Source organism: Chaetomium strumarium, assembly GCF_033439665.1.
Source record: "Chaetomium strumarium strain CBS 333.67 chromosome Unknown B0T15scaffold_6, whole genome shotgun sequence".
Lineage (NCBI taxonomy): Eukaryota > Fungi > Ascomycota > Sordariomycetes > Sordariales > Chaetomiaceae > Chaetomium > Chaetomium strumarium.
In genome coordinates, this window is record NW_026944434.1 from 2,478,898 (window position 1) to 2,494,333 (window position 15,436).

Sequence of the window (15,436 nt, forward strand, 5' to 3'; positions counted from 1 at the left end):
TGTTGACGATGGTCTCTATTTTATTAGGGTCAATACGAGGATGAGTTGCCGTAGCTTCCGAGTTGTCGATGAGGAAGATGATGTTTCGAGGAATGATACGTCATGCTGCGGGCTGCAGAAGCGGTGTGGAAGCGGTGGAGCTCGTATAACAAGTGGCGGAGATAACTTGAGACCGTTGCACAAATAGAGTTGGGCAATGCAAACTTGCAAATGCGCAATCCCATCGATTTGGCCGCAAAGTTAGTCTCCAATTATAAGGCACAGACTTGAATCAAGTGAGTATGTGTGGTGAAAACAGGGGTAAAGTTGGTTGATTCTTCCAAGTGCCGGAACGGCTGCCCGAAAAGTAAAGGATTCTTTCCAGCATTCTTTCGGGTTAAGGTTATATAACGACAAACCCCCCCCGCCCCCTGCCCCCACCCAAATCTTCCCACTGCCCAGCGCTTCTTCGGATTGGAGAACAGAGATTGCCCCTAAGCCCAAGGCGGTTACTCCTTTTCTTCATTGAATAAGTGGAGACGGTAGTCGAATGCAGTCCGAATGTACTACTTCGTAGTACGGAGTAGAGAATGCAATCCTTCAAGGGTAATGAATATGGTGATATTCGTAATTGGCTTGATGTTATGTTGAGCGGTGTTGAGTGGTCGAATGTGCTTAGGTTCATGGCTAGGCTAGTGTAAGTCAGATCTGGTTTGCACTAAGCCCATTATAGTGGAAATAAGTGCTTATACTGTAGAAAGAACTATGGCACCACGGAAGAGGGAGGCACACCGAAGATCAGAAGGTTTGAGAGATTGAAAGACAGGCAAAGACAGAGAGAAGCCGCCGAGCAGGCCGTGTCCGAGCAGTTGGGCCGCCTCGATATCCAGGAACAAGCGTCGCGAAAGCCGCCACGGACACCGTCTCCGCCAGGGCGAGGAGATGTGGGTTCAGCGCTGCCTCCAACGGATCAGCTAGAGGTCATTAGTCCGGAAAGCATGGAGCTTGAAAGGGACCGATCCAAAGATGAAGAGATCGTCAACTCGGCGTTGATACACCTGCTGGTGACCACAACTCTCTGTTCGGGTATTGGCACCATCGCAGGGCGAGAGGGATTGGCATGGATGCCGACCCGACAGACTTTTCGGCTTGGCCCCGCGGGCGATTCTATCTGCGAGGCGAAAACAGACGGCATCCTGTATAACGGTATAGGTCCGGGATATACGCTTGCGATCCTGGAGGTGAAGCCGTACGTGCGCCGTATAGCCCAACAGAAGATCGAGTGGCAGGAAGCTTGTCAAATGGCGACATGGATCTCAACTAGTCTGGACGCCAAGACGAAGGACAAGCGAAGGGAGGGTGTGCTGCATACAAGCGACGATGGGAAATACCGGTACAGTTATCCGTCTTCTCTTCTCTTTCTTCATCTCTAAATGAACAAACTAAAGGAAAATGGAAGTTTCCCTCCCTGCCATAACCCCCACCGCATCACCTTGCTTGCCTCCTATTCCCGCTCCATTGCCTTTGTCTGCCCCCGAACCGTTCATTGCCCGTGGCCGAAGCAGCCGTAAGTCAGGGACATACATGCTGATGTCAGGATCTGGCGTACAGGAGGATCCTTATCTCTCAGGACTACCGCTATTTGTTCATCACGATTTCCGAGTGGGGCCAGGCGTACGAAAGGTACCTCCGCGGAGGATCTCGTCCTGTGACACCGCCGTCGAAGAACAGCTCGCCCAGCCAGAACCGAGGACGGACCGCAACCGCCGCGGCCATGGCAACACAACAGACAGCATCATGGTCGACGGGACCGACGGCGGAGGCGGCAACAGGGACAACAGCAGCAGAACCGGCATCAACGAAAGCTGCGGCTACCGGTCCGGGGACAAAGGAGGCCACTGAGAGCGCTAGGCATGGAAACAAGGCGACCGCAGAAGATCTTGATGATGGCAACTACCTGATCATGAACTGCTACGGGCCATACAGCCTTGACGACAAGAGGCATGTGACAATCTTCCTGCGCAACGTCATAGCCTTGATCCTCGAGGTTTCTGACCCTTGGGAATAGTCTTCCTGATATTCGACCTGGGAAACTGCCAATGGTCGAAGGTTTCATCTGTGTTGAGTCACACTCAACCATGGCTTTATCGGGCGTCTTTATGGTTACGTTTGTCCACACCAGGAAGGTGGAAGTCTTTCCAGACAAGGGCGCTGGCCTTACGCAGTGGTCGTTTCATGCTGAGATAGACAATGAATGAAACGTGGCTCGATGTATACGTTTCTAAGCTGCCCAGGGATAACTGACTGCAACGATACCAATATCAAGGCGGATTACAACATACCTGCTATGGAACAGTCGCATTTCTGCGGTTCCTCCAACGTCTTGGAGAGGCGGCTCTGCCACTCTCGTTGCGGGGACCGCCGGTGGGCCAGAGATTGGGCGGCGGGCGGGAGATCCGGAATTGCTCTCTCACATCCTCGTCCACCGGTGACCCTTTCTCGAGCTGCCTCAACTACCTGGTAATACCAGGCATTTTTTGCGTATTCTGCTCACGCCTTGAAGACACGGTTCCTGTTTTGAAGGGCCTCTGATATTGGGAACTAGACCGATATCGTAACTGTAAGCGTCGTTTTGTGTTTCGCATGATCGTTCGGCCTCGTAAGAAACTCAGCGATAGGGATCCGAACCTGGCGGTCAACAGGTATGTTTTTGCTGCTCCATTGCCAGTTTTGGGGAGGCTCCCTCCTCTAAACCGATTCACTGCTAGGGAAGGGAAAGAGCATTACCTCAGACGGCACTGACGACGTCAGGCTTAGAATGTAGGATGGGTGGGTGTAAAAACTCCTGTTTTGCTTGGGTCTGCTTGGCTATGCTATGCCGTCGCCCCTTGGTCATGACCTCGACAGACGTCTCCCCCAACCCATTTGCTGCCAGGGCGTCTGAAACATTGGCAGCAGAAGTTGGCCGTGTAAGCTCATCATCTTCATGAATCCACCGGGAAGAACAAAATACCAAGGCTATAAGCAAGAGAGGTAAGTCGAGCTGACGTAAATGGTGCGTCAGTTGATTGTCGAGCCTGCACGACATATTGCACAGCGGGGATCAGATGTGACCTTTCCGAGGGATCACGGGAGAGTTACATTTTCTGAACAAAAGCCCCAGTCTGCTATCTTCATTCCATTCACCGGTACCGTATAGGTACCAAGGTAGGTAGTGCTTACGTCTTGTTACTTGCTGGAAAGATCCAGGTTGGCTGTGCTTACATACGATATACTTTGCCCAGTCACTCGGAATTGTCCCTTATTCGGGAACTGGCCAGTTCTAGGGAGTTATTCGACTTGCCAAAGTTTGTATCTCAAGTCTGTGATACCGGCCAGGGTATTTTGTTCCTCGCTATCATAGCTATGGACGATGCAATTGGGTATCTCGCTATGATATAATGAAGTTCCAAGATCCTGCGATGTGCGCTAAAAATGGCTCTAGCCCCCCTCGACCCGCTGCAGATACTGAGCGTTGTAGACAACCGGACGCCGTGCGCCAGAAAGGAAGACGATTAGAAAAAATGGTGAAAGAGCATCGACCGTCAGAGTGAGGATGCCGTTGTATTGGTCGCAACGTCCCAACCACCGAATAGCTGGGCTGTAAGCTGATCGTAACTTGAAACCACCAAACCGACGAATTCGCCAACTGCCAGCAACCCGAGGTTTCGGAAAATGGATGGCGGGAGCCCGTATGATCCCATGACGAGAGAGGCTGTAGGGAAAACAAGCAACGGCCACCAGCTCCGAGTTGTCGCGCCAAGGAAGAAAGATTCCGTAATCGAGGATGCGGCGGCGGCAGTTTCTTCTAGCGAATCGAGGATTTCGTTTGTGATGTTGTTGGCTTGCTTGAGCATGCTTGAGTGGTCTTGAAGCTTCGTGGACAGGGTCTCAGTTGCCGTAGCCAACCGGTTCATGCCTTGCTCAAGGGTGTCCTGGCGTTGAGCGAGCACCACGGCGCGTTCATTGGTGAATTGCTTGGGAGAGTGTCAATTAGGCGATCTTTAGGAAATGAGATCAAACTGTAGACTCACGATTTGCTGCTGCAGAGAAGTGGAAGAGGCTATGGCTGTAGAAACAACTGCCATCAGAGCACCCATATCCTCATTGACCCTTTGAGAGGCTTGCTGGAGTGACTGTTCGTGGGCGAAGGCTAACCTGGAGTTGCTCTCGAGGACATTGGCGAGCAAGACTCCCAGAAGTTGCTGAAGGTTTTCCGCGTGTTGGAGTCCGTCGCGGGCGGAAATCGAAGACTTCCTGAGAACCATATCCAAGTCCTCTGAGAGATAGCTCTCTACTCGAGCCAGCCCTTCACTGAGTCGCCCAATCTGTGGCGTCAGCTGCTCGAGCCTCTCGATTGATTGCCGGGCGCGATTATCAAGATCATTCATCCGTTTCTGCAGCTCAGCCTCAACCCCATCGGTTAGGCGGGAGATAACTCGTGTAAGTCGCTGATAAAGCAATATGTTCTGAGCTGCCAAGTCCGTCAATCGCGATCCAGCATTCGTTGATCAAACGCACTCACCCTTCTCGTTATCTGCTCGAGCCGCTTCACAAAACCGTAATGCTTTATGGCGATAGCTCACCCAAGTACTCCAAGCGGCGTCTGACGCCGCGAGCGCAGAGAGACACAGTCCGATTTCGCCCGGGCTAACATGCAGTTGGGGTCCGTTCCTCATAGCGATTTGACTGAGTGATGGCTCCCGAAATTTGGCGCACTCTTTCGGTATTGCGAAGCTTCCGCGTTCAAGATCGCAGATAGCTAGACTTGCAGCGTAGGAGTCGACGAAGTCACGAACCTGCCGACCGCTGTCGGTGAGGATTGTCGCCTCGTCCTTGCCGTCCACCAACTGACAATTGTTGACTAGAAGACGCGCAGCCACGCGATGGCAGAGAGGTTCTGACTCGAGTTCTTGTAGTTCGCTGAGGGCTACGGCGTAGATGTTTGGTAACCTGGAGTTCTCGACGAGCTCGGATGGCTTGTCCGAGCTTGGTGCTGCTATGGAATGATTGATTAATATGACCCAGGCACCAAAGGATGACGAAACAACTCACTGACTGACGATCTTCTCTCATTTCTCCAAGTCAAGGCACCGATGCAGCGCGCCGAAAGTGTCAGGATGAGTAGGAGGGCCTGCATGTTTGTCATTGTATGCTGAAGAGTTTCTTCGATGTTAGAAAACCCTCAAAACTGAGAGAGACGGGCACTGTGATGGCTGAGATACCTTAGTAGATTAAGAGATTATGAAAGAAACGGAAAATCAGTTAATGCTTGTGGGCGGCTATTGTGTTGAAATGAGAAGGCGCAACCTGGGGAAGGAGAATTTTCGTGGAGCCTTGGAGGTCGTGATGATAGGGAAGGAAAGAGCAACTTGCACTGCAGTGGAAGCTTGGAACGGTGTGGCAGGGGACGAGTTGTCGCTGATTGTGGCGTGAGTCAAAGTGAGGTTGACAAACTGCTCACGAGAGAGTTGCGATAGCTTAACCTGGCTCGGCCCGGTACACATGTTGTTGAATCATTGGCTGGTTGCACAGGCTCGCACCTTGGGTCTGGAAAACCGGGTGGCGGACAAGTGATACTCTGAAAGGGAATGCAAGCGTGTCATTGAAGCGAGGGGACTGCTTCCCAGTACCGAATTCCTCTTGCTAAGGAGTATGTCCCTTGTGAGAACCACTTGGCGAGATACATTGATACTCTCACCAACGCTCTGCTCATTCCCCCGGGGCTTCATGTGCTTTCAGGTCTTCCCAAACAAACTCTCGAAAAATCCTATCAGAGTCGTGGCACAAACGGTATCCATTCGGCAACCCTGCGAAGGCTATATGTCCGGTGTTGTTACAAGCCACATACTATCCTTAATGTGTTGAATGTTTGACATCTTCTCAAAGTTTGAATGCCTTATATTTCCTCTTATATTGCTCGAAGTCCTTTCTATGTTGCAATTGTACTCTTCAAGTTGTCCATTGGAAAATATCATGCTCGGACTCTAGAGTCCGGATTTCTAATTACGAGCATACCGTGTTACTATCCACACAGCAGGGATCCCAAGTAGGAGATTGGAAGATAAAAAATAAAAGAGGAGGCAGAAGTCATGTAACCATGTATTATACTTCTTGTATTCCAGTTAAGTTGTTGTGACGTTCCAGGTTGCAAGTGCTGTGTTGTCTGGACTCTCAGTTGTCGTAACGTCGTTTATTGCAACACAATGTGGGAAATGTCACACTATGTAAGGGTTAGGGGTGACATGACCGTGGCGTGGCTCCTTAGCGTATCGATAAGCGTCTTCGGAGTGGGTCCACCCGATGCTTTGCCGGCGTCCGTTCTTTTTTGAGGGCAGGAGCGACATCCAGACCCGGTCGCTGCGCGTGTCGCGATCCCGCAGTCCGCCATCACCCACAATGCTCGCACCAAGGATAGGGAGGCAGGTCCTGCAACGGCTGGGGACCTGCTCGGCGCCGTCAACCGTCACATTACCGAGCTTCCTCGTTCCAGCCTTCCAGACACTAGCTAAGCGCAGTTTCTGGGCGACGACGAGCCGGCCCTCCAAGCTCGGCAGGACGCCCCTCTCGGTGCCGCCCGGCGTGGACATCGAAATAAGCGACCTGTACCTGAAGAAGAACATGACGTCGTACCTCAAGACGTATAAGAGGAACGTGAGGGTGAAAGGGCAACTGGGTGAGCAGGCCTGCTTTGCGCCCGGAGGTGGGAGCTGTTGGGACAGGGGTTGACGTTTTCCAGGGGAACTTACGCTTGAAATCCCCGAGTTCATCAATATCGACCACGATGAAGAGGGGCGGACGGTGGTGCTGAGCGTGAAGGATCAGGAACACAAGGCGCAGAGGGAAATGTGGGGTATGGGACCGTGAAAGCCACAAACGATGCAGCGAACCCAAGAACTAACATGGTATCTTGCAGGGACGACATGGGCGGACCTCAACAACAACATTATGGGTGTGTCAGAGGGTCACACGGCCGTGCTGCGTCTAGTGGGAATCGGTTTCAGGGCGACGGTCGAGCCGCGGCCAGAGAAGGAGGAATACCCCGGGCAGCAGTTTGTCTGCCTGAAGCTAGGCTTCTCACACCCGGTGGAGATGGGCCTGCCCTTGGGAATGAAGGCCAGCGCACCACAACCGACGAGAGTGCTACTCGAGGGCATCAACAAAAGGCAGGTCATGCAGTTCGCCGCCGAGATCCGCAGGTGGAGAGTGCCCGAGCCATACAAGGGCAAGGGTATCTTTGTCAACGACGAGACGATCAAGCTGAAGCAGAAGAAGATTAAATAAAGTCGCGGGACGTGGGTGCTTGTATGTCTAGAAGTAGGGCCTCGCGCCGCCGGACTTTTGTGTGGCTGTATCTGTGCAATAAAATATATGTACATTATTGGGCATTGAATTGCGCCGACTGCTTATTTCAGCCCCAGCACCTCCTGAACGGCCTCAAGCACTTGGCTGTGGACTGCAGCGGGCGCCGCAATCACGCCGCTGTTGGTAGCCAGCGTCCTGCCGACCCCAAAGTCAAGACGCTGCCCCCTGGTATCGGTGACCTGGCCTCCAGCCTCCCGGACGATCAAGTCACCCGCTGCATGATCCCAGATCTTCTCCTGGTAGGTCTTGGAGGTCGGCAGACGCAGGTAGATATCCCCAGCACCCCTGGCAATCGAGCCGTACTTGGCCTGCGAATCCATCCTGACGCTCGGGTTCGTAATGCCCAGCTTCTGCGCAATCTGCGCTGCTTCAGACTGGTTCGAGTGTCCCGCCTCCACACTCTCGCAGAAGCTCGCGTTCTTCATCTCGGTGGTCGGCTTCATCGAAATCCTGGTACCCTCCGCCAGCGCGCCCGTGCGCAGCGGCCTGCTCGTAGCCCCTAGTCCGATCACAGCGGAGAAGATCACGCCCCTTCCCTCATCATCCGTCTGGTTGGCGCCGATATCCGCAGTCAGTGGCGCGGAGTCGTCGACCGGTAGGTTAGGGCACCCCAGCACGCCGACCTTGACGTCGCCGTCCTCCAGCAGCGCCAGCGCCACGGCATATTGGCCGCCCCGCAGGAACCCCTTCGTCCCGTCGATGGGATCGATCGTCCACACCCGCCCAACCCGACCGCCTTCGCTGCGCCCGCGGTCCAGCACCTCCAACATCTCATCGACATCCTTAATGCCACCGCCAAGCAGACCCTCGGCCTGCACATCATCCAGCTTAGTCTCCCGCACCAGCTGCCAGATCTGCTCCCTGAGCTGCGCGTCCTCGCGCAGCTGGGCGGCCTCCTCCTCTGCGACGATGGCGTCCTGCGGGAAGTTGGCCTTGAGCGCGGCAATAATGAGGGCCTGCGCGCCAAAGTCGCCAATGGTAACGGGCGACTTGTCGTCCTTAGACACGGTGCCCTTGGCTTTTTCGTGGAAAACACGCTTGGTGAGAATGGAGGCGCGCTGCACCGCCAGCTGGGCGACCTCGAGCTCGCGGGCGTAGATATTGGATGTCATCGTGGTGATGGTTGTCTTTGAGGAGTGGCGGGCAAGGTGGTTAAAGATGAGATTCAGGCGGGGGAGAATGACGGCCAGGATCACGGGCAACACAAGGAGTGTAATGAGTTTGATATACGGCCTAGCCCTGGATTGTTTGTGAGATTCGGACTTTCCTACGGGCATCGACTTTCGGAATCTTCAAGGTTGGGTAAGTGAATTGTGAGCTTTCGGTCGTCGGTTTCCCCGCACCTTCAGGTTGGGAATCGCGATGCCAATGTGCTGACGTTTCAGTACTCCACAACGGAACAGACGGAAAAAACACAGCAAATTTCAGTGTTCATACAATCACTTCCCTGAGATTTGGTGCGTGAGGGCCATGGCTAGGAGAAACAACATTGAATCATCCTGTCGCCATGCTCAAGGTCCAGGGTAGGTGACAAAATAAGCAAAATACTCGGTGATCAGTTGATAGCCGGAAAAAAACGCAAAAGAATGGGATAACCAGGAATCGAACCTGGGTCCTCTCGGAAGTCGGTCCTTGACCACAACGAGAAGTACTGACCACTATACTATTATCCCTTGTTTGTTGCTGTTCGACTTTTCATTTGGCCCTATCAAGGTATTATGGCATTGGTAGACCGTCGCAACCACCACAAGCAGCCACCTGGTATCCTTAAAGAAGTCTGAGAAATATCTAGGTATCCGAATGAAACTAATCAGCCTCGCCATGTCCGCACGAATGTTGAGTGTGTTGGTCGACCAGTCTCTTTGCGTGTCCTGGAGCGGACCTGTGTACAATACATGTTGACGGCGTCTCTTGCACCTCGCTCGAAGTATGGCTGTCCGGACTGAGCTGCTAGATAGTATACCGGGTACATAAACCAAAGTCATCATGCGCAACAGCTATACTAACGTGCGAGGACGGCACCTCGTACGTCCCTTTGATGATAAGATAGAGGCAGTCTGTAATCCCCGGAAGACGGTACTACCTGGTAGGTACCTTATGTCTGACCGTATATCACGTATTAGTACATCTTGGGGGTTTCCCACCCCGGTCAGAATAGAAGGAGCGCGCTGTCTTGACAATTGTGGTATATTCCGTCAATTTCGCACTACACACTAACTACACTCAGTCATACCAGATCGCATTCATGCCAAACCCGGGCTCGGGGATGCGCACGCGGGCGACGCGGTGCAGGAACTCGTCCTTCCAGCGGTACATCTCGAGCCAGCCCTCCTGGTCGTCGGTGATGGCCAGCCACTCGTCGCTGAAGTCGCACGGCGAGACGGCATTGCTATGGCCGCCGCTGGTCGGCGTGGGGTTCAGGCAGATCTGCCGCTCGATGCTGCCGCAGTCGCGCAGCCTGAAGGCGGCGACGTAGCCCTGCAGGTCGAACCGGTTGGCGCGCGACGACGCAAACATGTACCTGCCGCTGACGGTGAGGGCCACCACGTCGGCGCGGTACAGGCCCTTGCCCGTCTCCCGGTCGCGCGCGGGGATGCCCGGCGGGATGAGCGGGTAGCTGTGGTGCGTGTACACGGGCATGCGGGTGGCCGGGTCGATGACGTACTCGCAGATGCGGTTTCCCGCCTCCATCAGGGCGTACAGGTAGTTGCCGGTCGGGTGCATGGCGACCCAGCGCGGGTGGTCGCCCGGGTCCGGGGCATCGATGCTGCCGACCAGCTCGACCTCGCCCGAGGGCAGCTTGTGGTGCGTCCACAGCTTGTTGGCCGTCAGGTCGGCCGAGTAGAGATACGTCTCGGTCGGGTCGAACACCATGCCGTGGATGCCCGTGTTGGGCTGATACGCGTAGTTTTGGACGTTCTTGTCGAGCTTGCCCGTCTCCGAGACGGAGAAGACGTTGCCGTAGCCGGCGTGCTTGTAGAAGGGGTTAGCATAGACGGCGTACGGCGGCTGTTTGGCCGCAAGGAGAAAGATGGCGCGCGTGTTGGTGTCGGAGCTGTTCGCCAGGGCTGCGAAGCTGGTCAGGGCTCGCTCGCGGTCTGTAGTAGTAGCGACACAGTGGACTTGACTGGAACGGAGTGAAACGCACGGTCGCCGCCCATGGGATGTGATGCCTCATGGACAATCTCGGTCGGACTACGGACGGCGAAGCTGGACCATTTCTTCATGGCCGCGCCGTAGAGGTTCTTCTTGGCATGCTGTTCCTTTTGTAAGCTGCTTGGTGCTGTCCCCGCATCACTTCACAGCCAGTTGGTGTCCTACGTCGAAGGTCATCCATGATATCGGCTCGTCGTGCGGAATCTCTGTGCGCTTGACCAGCTTCAGGGTGAGGTTTTCGTCGTCGAATTGGACTGTGAAGATGGCCCCTGGCGGGGTCCAAGTCCCGATCATTAAGTGGTGGAGGGGCATGGCTGAGAAGCGACGTCGGCTACGGAGGCCGGGAGTTCGGTATGCTGGGCGTTGGGACGGCAAACGTAGGATTGGCAGCACTCTGGGCAAAGAGCAGCCGCAGGATGAAAGGCGGATCATACGATATCAGAAATGGTGTTTAGCTGGTAGTGGGTGTTTGGAATTATGGCTACACTAAAGGCGCCTGTCAGTCTCCAGTTACGATTCTTCCATTTTCTTGCCAGGCTGCTTTCTTCTTGGCACAGAGCGGTATCATTCTGTAGGACGCCGTGTGAATCTTTACCCCTCGCTGGCGCTCCAGTCTTCGGGATCGCAATGTGGGGTTACGGTAACGGTGGCGGGAGATGGAAAGCAGATTTGGTCACCACCCACTCGGTGTGCTCGGAATTAACGTCAAGTGGATCACACATGACACGGCCTTTCGCGTTGTCCGAAACCTTCTTCCCCAGTCCGGGCGCATACACTATGATATGCGCACCCACAACCGGACCTGAGAGGTAAAAGGCTCACCCAGGGGTTGTAGTGCCGTCTACTCCGTACGTTGCTGTGTAAAGCAACCGCGAAGCCGGGTCCCATTCCTCACACTGCCGCCGTTGGACGACGTGGCAAAACACAGAAATGCGAGGGGACAGAGAGCGACGGGTCCTGCCAGTTTGAGATTGAGAGAATCGGAAAGTCGCAAACATGAGACCTGTTGGTGTGGATACCGTGTGGTGAACATTTTGGTGCAGATTGACAGATTGATGATCCAGACGGCGATTCATGAAAGGTCACAGCAGCGCCAAGAGCACGGCACGTTAGCAGGCAGGCGACCGGGGTGCAGCGCCCGGGGTTTCCGGGCGCTCGGCTGAGGGGCAGCCGTTCCTTGCGTTCTGCAGGCGTGACGATGGGATCTCCAGGCAGGGCTAAATTTCTCCCGACTTTGCCTTCTGCGCCGACCCCACTCCCGTGCTGGTGATCTGGGGATGGGCCAAGCTGCCGTGGCAGCCCCCGAGTGTCCTCGGCGGGGAAATGATGCCACTTGAGTGGCCGGCATCCTCTCTCGTCGGCTGGGATGCACTCACCATCCGCGGTGATGCTTCACAGTGTGTAAGGTAGGCAGGGCGAGGCTGAGGCGAGTGCCTGGCTCCGGGTCTATTTAAGTCGCAGCGCCGTGCTCTGTCTGGCACCGTTGCCTCCTTTTCCCTTCTCTATTCCCAGTTCTCTCAGTTCTCTGATACCCAAGCCTTTGATACTTATTGTGTATACTCCTTCTCCATATATTTCCATCTTTGGTCAGTCACAATTGCCACACAACCACCCTCACGTATCCTCTCCTCAAGATGGCGTCCGACAAGCCCTTCCACAGGTTCGACCCCAACTTCACAGATCAGGTTATCAATGGCATGGGCCCCAACACCACACCACGAAACCGCGAAGTACTCGGTGCTTTGATCCGCCACATCCATGACTTTGCCCGGGAGGTTGAGCTCACTATTGACGAGTGGATGGAGGGCGTCAAGTTCATCAATGCCCTCGGCGAGATCTATGTGAAGAGCAACAAGACACGGAACGAGACCCATCGCATCTGCGATGTTATTGGGCTGGAGTCGTAGGTTCTTCCCCCTTCGAGGCGTGTATCAAGAGGGACAAATCCTCCCTAACACCACTCTTTTAGCCTCGTGGACGAGATCGCCCATAAGATCGTTTCTGAGACGGGCATGGACCCAACCTCCTCCTCCATCCTGGGGCCGTTCTGGTCACCCAATGCGCCGTTCCGCGAGCTCGGTGGCATCATCTTCCAAGACGGCGTGCCCGCTGGCGGCCGCGTGACCAAGATGCACGGCGTGATCCGCGACATCACCACGGGCAAGCCTATCCCCGGCGCCGTCTTCGACATCTGGCAGGCCTCGGCCAACGGCAAGTACGACTTTCAGGACCCGGAGAACCAGACGCCCAACAACCTGCGCGGCAAGTTCCGCGCCGACGAGAACGGCCGCTACTGGTTCTACTGCCTGCACCCGACCGCCTACTCGCTGCCGCGCGACGGACCCTCGTGGCAGCTCCTGACCATGATGGACCGCCACCCCATGCGCCCGGCCCACATCCACATCATGGTTACGCATCCGGAGTACCAGGGCTGCACGACCCAGCTGTACCCCAGCGACGACCCGTGGATCAAGAGCGACACCGTCTTCGCCGTCAAGCCCGATCTGGTTGTTGACTTCAAGCCGCTCCAGGGGGACGACAAGGCCACGCTGGAGCTCGAGTACAATGTCAACCTCGCTCCCAAGGGCTACAAGGGCCGTCTCTGAACCGAGCATGCGATGGGGGTTGTGTTTGAAGGGAAGGCGACGGGAAGAGGCAGGGAGCATTCTTTGTACATATATCGCCACATATACCCAGCTTTGGGCGACTAATGTCTGCCTCAACGCGGAGAGAGGGGGGGGTTTGGGCTCCGTTTAGCACTGGCATAGTTACGGTTGGATACTCATTTGCTGTTGGTTAATCAAAAAATTCCAAACACTGCCGGTGGTCTAGTTAGCATGTGATCGACTTGGATGTCCTCTCCATTGTCAGAGTTCGCGAGTAAGGGCAACGATCTCTCGTGAAGGGGCAGACAAGACTCGAGAGGCGTGACTCGGAAGACAAGACTCGCTAGGCCTGAGCGATTACCTGAGTTTGAAAGACGTAAAGCACTACATGCAAAACCCCTTGATCCATTACGAGGTACCAACAGAGGTGAGAATTGCGACGCACTCCACTTGGGTGCCACCGAGTCTGAGACTCTGCGTCCCTGGTCGGTTAGAAAAGCCCGACTCTGACATGGCGCGTCAAGCAATTTGAAACGTTGCGCCTTTCGACATTCTGGAGCTGTGTGCTAGGAATGGAAGGAGTGGATTAACCGGCACGTACTGTACTTAACGGGGGAATGAGGTGGCTGATGAGTTGGCCAACTGACTCGGGGGTTCATGGGTCGCATGATATAGCGTGGGCTACTTCCGGGTTAGGGTCGGCGCTCCCATGAGCGGGGTGCCATTCTGCGGGATGATATGCAAATTGAATGCTAGCTGTCCCAAGGGTGACAGGAGAGGATCACAGAAACCTTGACCGGTCACGGCTGCTTAATGCAACGAGTGGACGGAGTTCTTTGCCCGGCAGGTTCGTCTCCCACATCCCCAATCCGCTCAAGAAAGCAGTTGATGTATATCCTCTACTGTCGTGTTTCGGTACTGGTCAAAACGGGCGGGTTCGGAGAAAGGCTGCTGAGTAGATACAGAGAACTCGCCGACTCCAGCACAGCGACAGACAGGTTCAGTCACTCCGTATCCCAACTCGCGCCAGAACGGTAGGCTGGTCAGAAAGAGGAAAAGAAGAACGCCTGCGTGTCCCACTCGCTCATAGGCACCGGGGTTGGTTGTTGTATCTTTTTGTTGGCACAATATGTACAATGTCACCGAGGCTGCTCTATTTCTTCTCCTCAGTCTTCTCTTCCGGTTTCGGCGTTGGTAGCTTGAATGTGTCGGGAGTCCGGTCCACGCCAGGCCCAATCTGCTCCCAGGCACTGGAACCTCCCTCGAAGTTGCGGAACGCCTGTGTGAGCTCGAGGGGCTCGGTCACGATACGCTTCTTCTCTTCGTCGTACCGAATCTCGGTGTAGCCGGTAACCGGGAAGTCCTTGCGCAGCGGGTGGCCCTCGAAGCCATAGTCTGTCATGATGCGGCGCAGATCCGGGTGGCCAACGAAGAACACGCCAAACAAGTCGTACACCTCGCGCTCGTACCAGTTGGCGCCTTCGTAGATGCTGGTAATGCTGGGAACCGGCGTTACCTCGTCGGCGTACGTCTTGACCCGGATCCGCGCATTATGGCGGACACTAAGCAGGTTGTAAACAACCTCAAATCGTTGGTCACGGGTCGGGAAGTCGACGGCAGTGATGTCGCTGATCGCAGTGAATTCGGCAGCGGTGTTGTCTGGGTCCGATCAGCTACCATGACTCGAATCGATACAAGCGCCCAGTCTACTAAGGTTCTTACACTTCAAGAAGGAAAAGACTGGAATGACGCCGGAGGGGCAGATGTAGATAGTCAACTCGTCCTTCCAGACCGAGAACTGCTGAATGAATTTGGGGAGACAGCCCATCAGCCAAGAGCCGTACTTGTGCAGGTCGTCGGCCTTGGACTGGAATTTGTCGGCTGGATTGACGAGGGGCGCCTTGAGAGTGCCAACATGATCGCGCGGCGCAGCGCGTGGGTTTGGTGCGTCCTTGGGAACTGCGACGTCTGCGCGGGCAGCAGTTGTCGCGAAACACCGCACCACAACGTCGGAGCGAGTTGCGATCGATGGCTTTGCCGGCCGTAGAACGGACGCCAGGGCCCGGCTTCTGCAGAGTTTGGTGGCCATGATCGAGGTTAGGCAAACTGGGAGCCAATTGATCGAGAATCAGCCGGTGGCCTCGATCCACGACGCTGCTGCGGACGATCGGGTTTCTGGTTGACGTCGACCCTGGAGCTCGGTTGGCCAAAATCGAGTCACGTGATGTCTCACTCACAGAATCGAAAAGCTGCGAGTTCGCGCTCACCAACCATAATCGGCGCGACACGTG

The 15,436-nt window shown here is 55.0% G+C and overlaps 7 protein-coding genes and 1 non-coding gene across 8 annotated transcripts; 3 read left to right on the plus strand and 5 right to left on the minus strand.

Moving 5' to 3' along the window:
• Positions 1–662: 662 nt before the first annotated feature.
• Positions 663–2,047, plus strand: B0T15DRAFT_496114 (uncharacterized protein; the record flags this gene model as incomplete). The annotated part of the gene is made up of 3 exons (XM_062867161.1): positions 663–676; positions 737–1,372; positions 1,591–2,047. 3 exons carry the CDS (start codon positions 663–665, stop codon positions 2,045–2,047), a joined length of 1,107 nt encoding a protein of 368 aa, XP_062719354.1.
• Positions 2,048–3,322: 1,275 nt separating this feature from the next.
• Positions 3,323–5,591, minus strand: B0T15DRAFT_540637 (uncharacterized protein). Its single transcript, XM_062869798.1, has 5 exons — positions 5,244–5,591; positions 5,074–5,173; positions 4,544–5,017; positions 4,053–4,492; positions 3,323–3,995 (listed from the first exon to the last, which is right to left on the minus strand). The coding sequence occupies exons 2-5, from the start codon at positions 5,165–5,167 to the stop codon at positions 3,564–3,566; spliced, it is 1,440 nt and encodes a 479-aa protein (XP_062719355.1). The 5' UTR covers positions 5,168–5,173; positions 5,244–5,591; the 3' UTR covers positions 3,323–3,563.
• Positions 5,592–6,362: 771 nt separating this feature from the next.
• B0T15DRAFT_420891 (mitochondrial 54S ribosomal protein YmL16) lies at positions 6,363–7,323 on the plus strand. The gene is made up of 3 exons (XM_062865546.1): positions 6,363–6,694; positions 6,758–6,871; positions 6,935–7,323. Exons 1-3 carry the CDS (start codon positions 6,418–6,420, stop codon positions 7,300–7,302), a joined length of 759 nt encoding a protein of 252 aa, XP_062719356.1. The 5' UTR covers positions 6,363–6,417; the 3' UTR covers positions 7,303–7,323.
• On the minus strand, positions 6,928–8,742 carry B0T15DRAFT_279783 (uncharacterized protein). The gene has a single exon (XM_062863562.1). The coding sequence runs from the start codon at positions 8,658–8,660 to the stop codon at positions 7,425–7,427; it is 1,236 nt and encodes a 411-aa protein (XP_062719357.1). The 5' UTR covers positions 8,661–8,742; the 3' UTR covers positions 6,928–7,424.
• Positions 8,743–8,970: 228 nt separating this feature from the next.
• B0T15DRAFT_t189 lies at positions 8,971–9,056 on the minus strand. The gene has a single exon. It is a non-coding gene; the product is annotated as a tRNA-His (tRNA).
• Positions 9,057–9,606: 550 nt separating this feature from the next.
• Positions 9,607–10,851, minus strand: B0T15DRAFT_496117 (uncharacterized protein; the record flags this gene model as incomplete). Its single annotated transcript, XM_062867162.1, has 3 exons — positions 9,607–10,451; positions 10,532–10,640; positions 10,705–10,851. 3 exons carry the CDS (start codon positions 10,849–10,851, stop codon positions 9,607–9,609), a joined length of 1,101 nt encoding a protein of 366 aa, XP_062719358.1.
• An 888-nt stretch (positions 10,852–11,739) lies between these two features.
• Positions 11,740–13,341, plus strand: B0T15DRAFT_439207 (Intradiol ring-cleavage dioxygenase-like protein). The gene is made up of 2 exons (XM_062865885.1): positions 11,740–12,442; positions 12,509–13,341. The coding sequence occupies exons 1-2, from the start codon at positions 12,174–12,176 to the stop codon at positions 13,143–13,145; spliced, it is 906 nt and encodes a 301-aa protein (XP_062719359.1). The 5' UTR covers positions 11,740–12,173; the 3' UTR covers positions 13,146–13,341.
• Positions 13,342–14,240: 899 nt separating this feature from the next.
• B0T15DRAFT_279852 (NADH-ubiquinone oxidoreductase 30.4 kDa subunit-like protein) lies at positions 14,241–15,380 on the minus strand. Its single transcript, XM_062863563.1, has 2 exons — positions 14,868–15,380; positions 14,241–14,804 (listed from the first exon to the last, which is right to left on the minus strand). Exons 1-2 carry the CDS (start codon positions 15,232–15,234, stop codon positions 14,299–14,301), a joined length of 873 nt encoding a protein of 290 aa, XP_062719360.1. The 5' UTR covers positions 15,235–15,380; the 3' UTR covers positions 14,241–14,298.
• Positions 15,381–15,436: the final 56 nt, after the last annotated feature.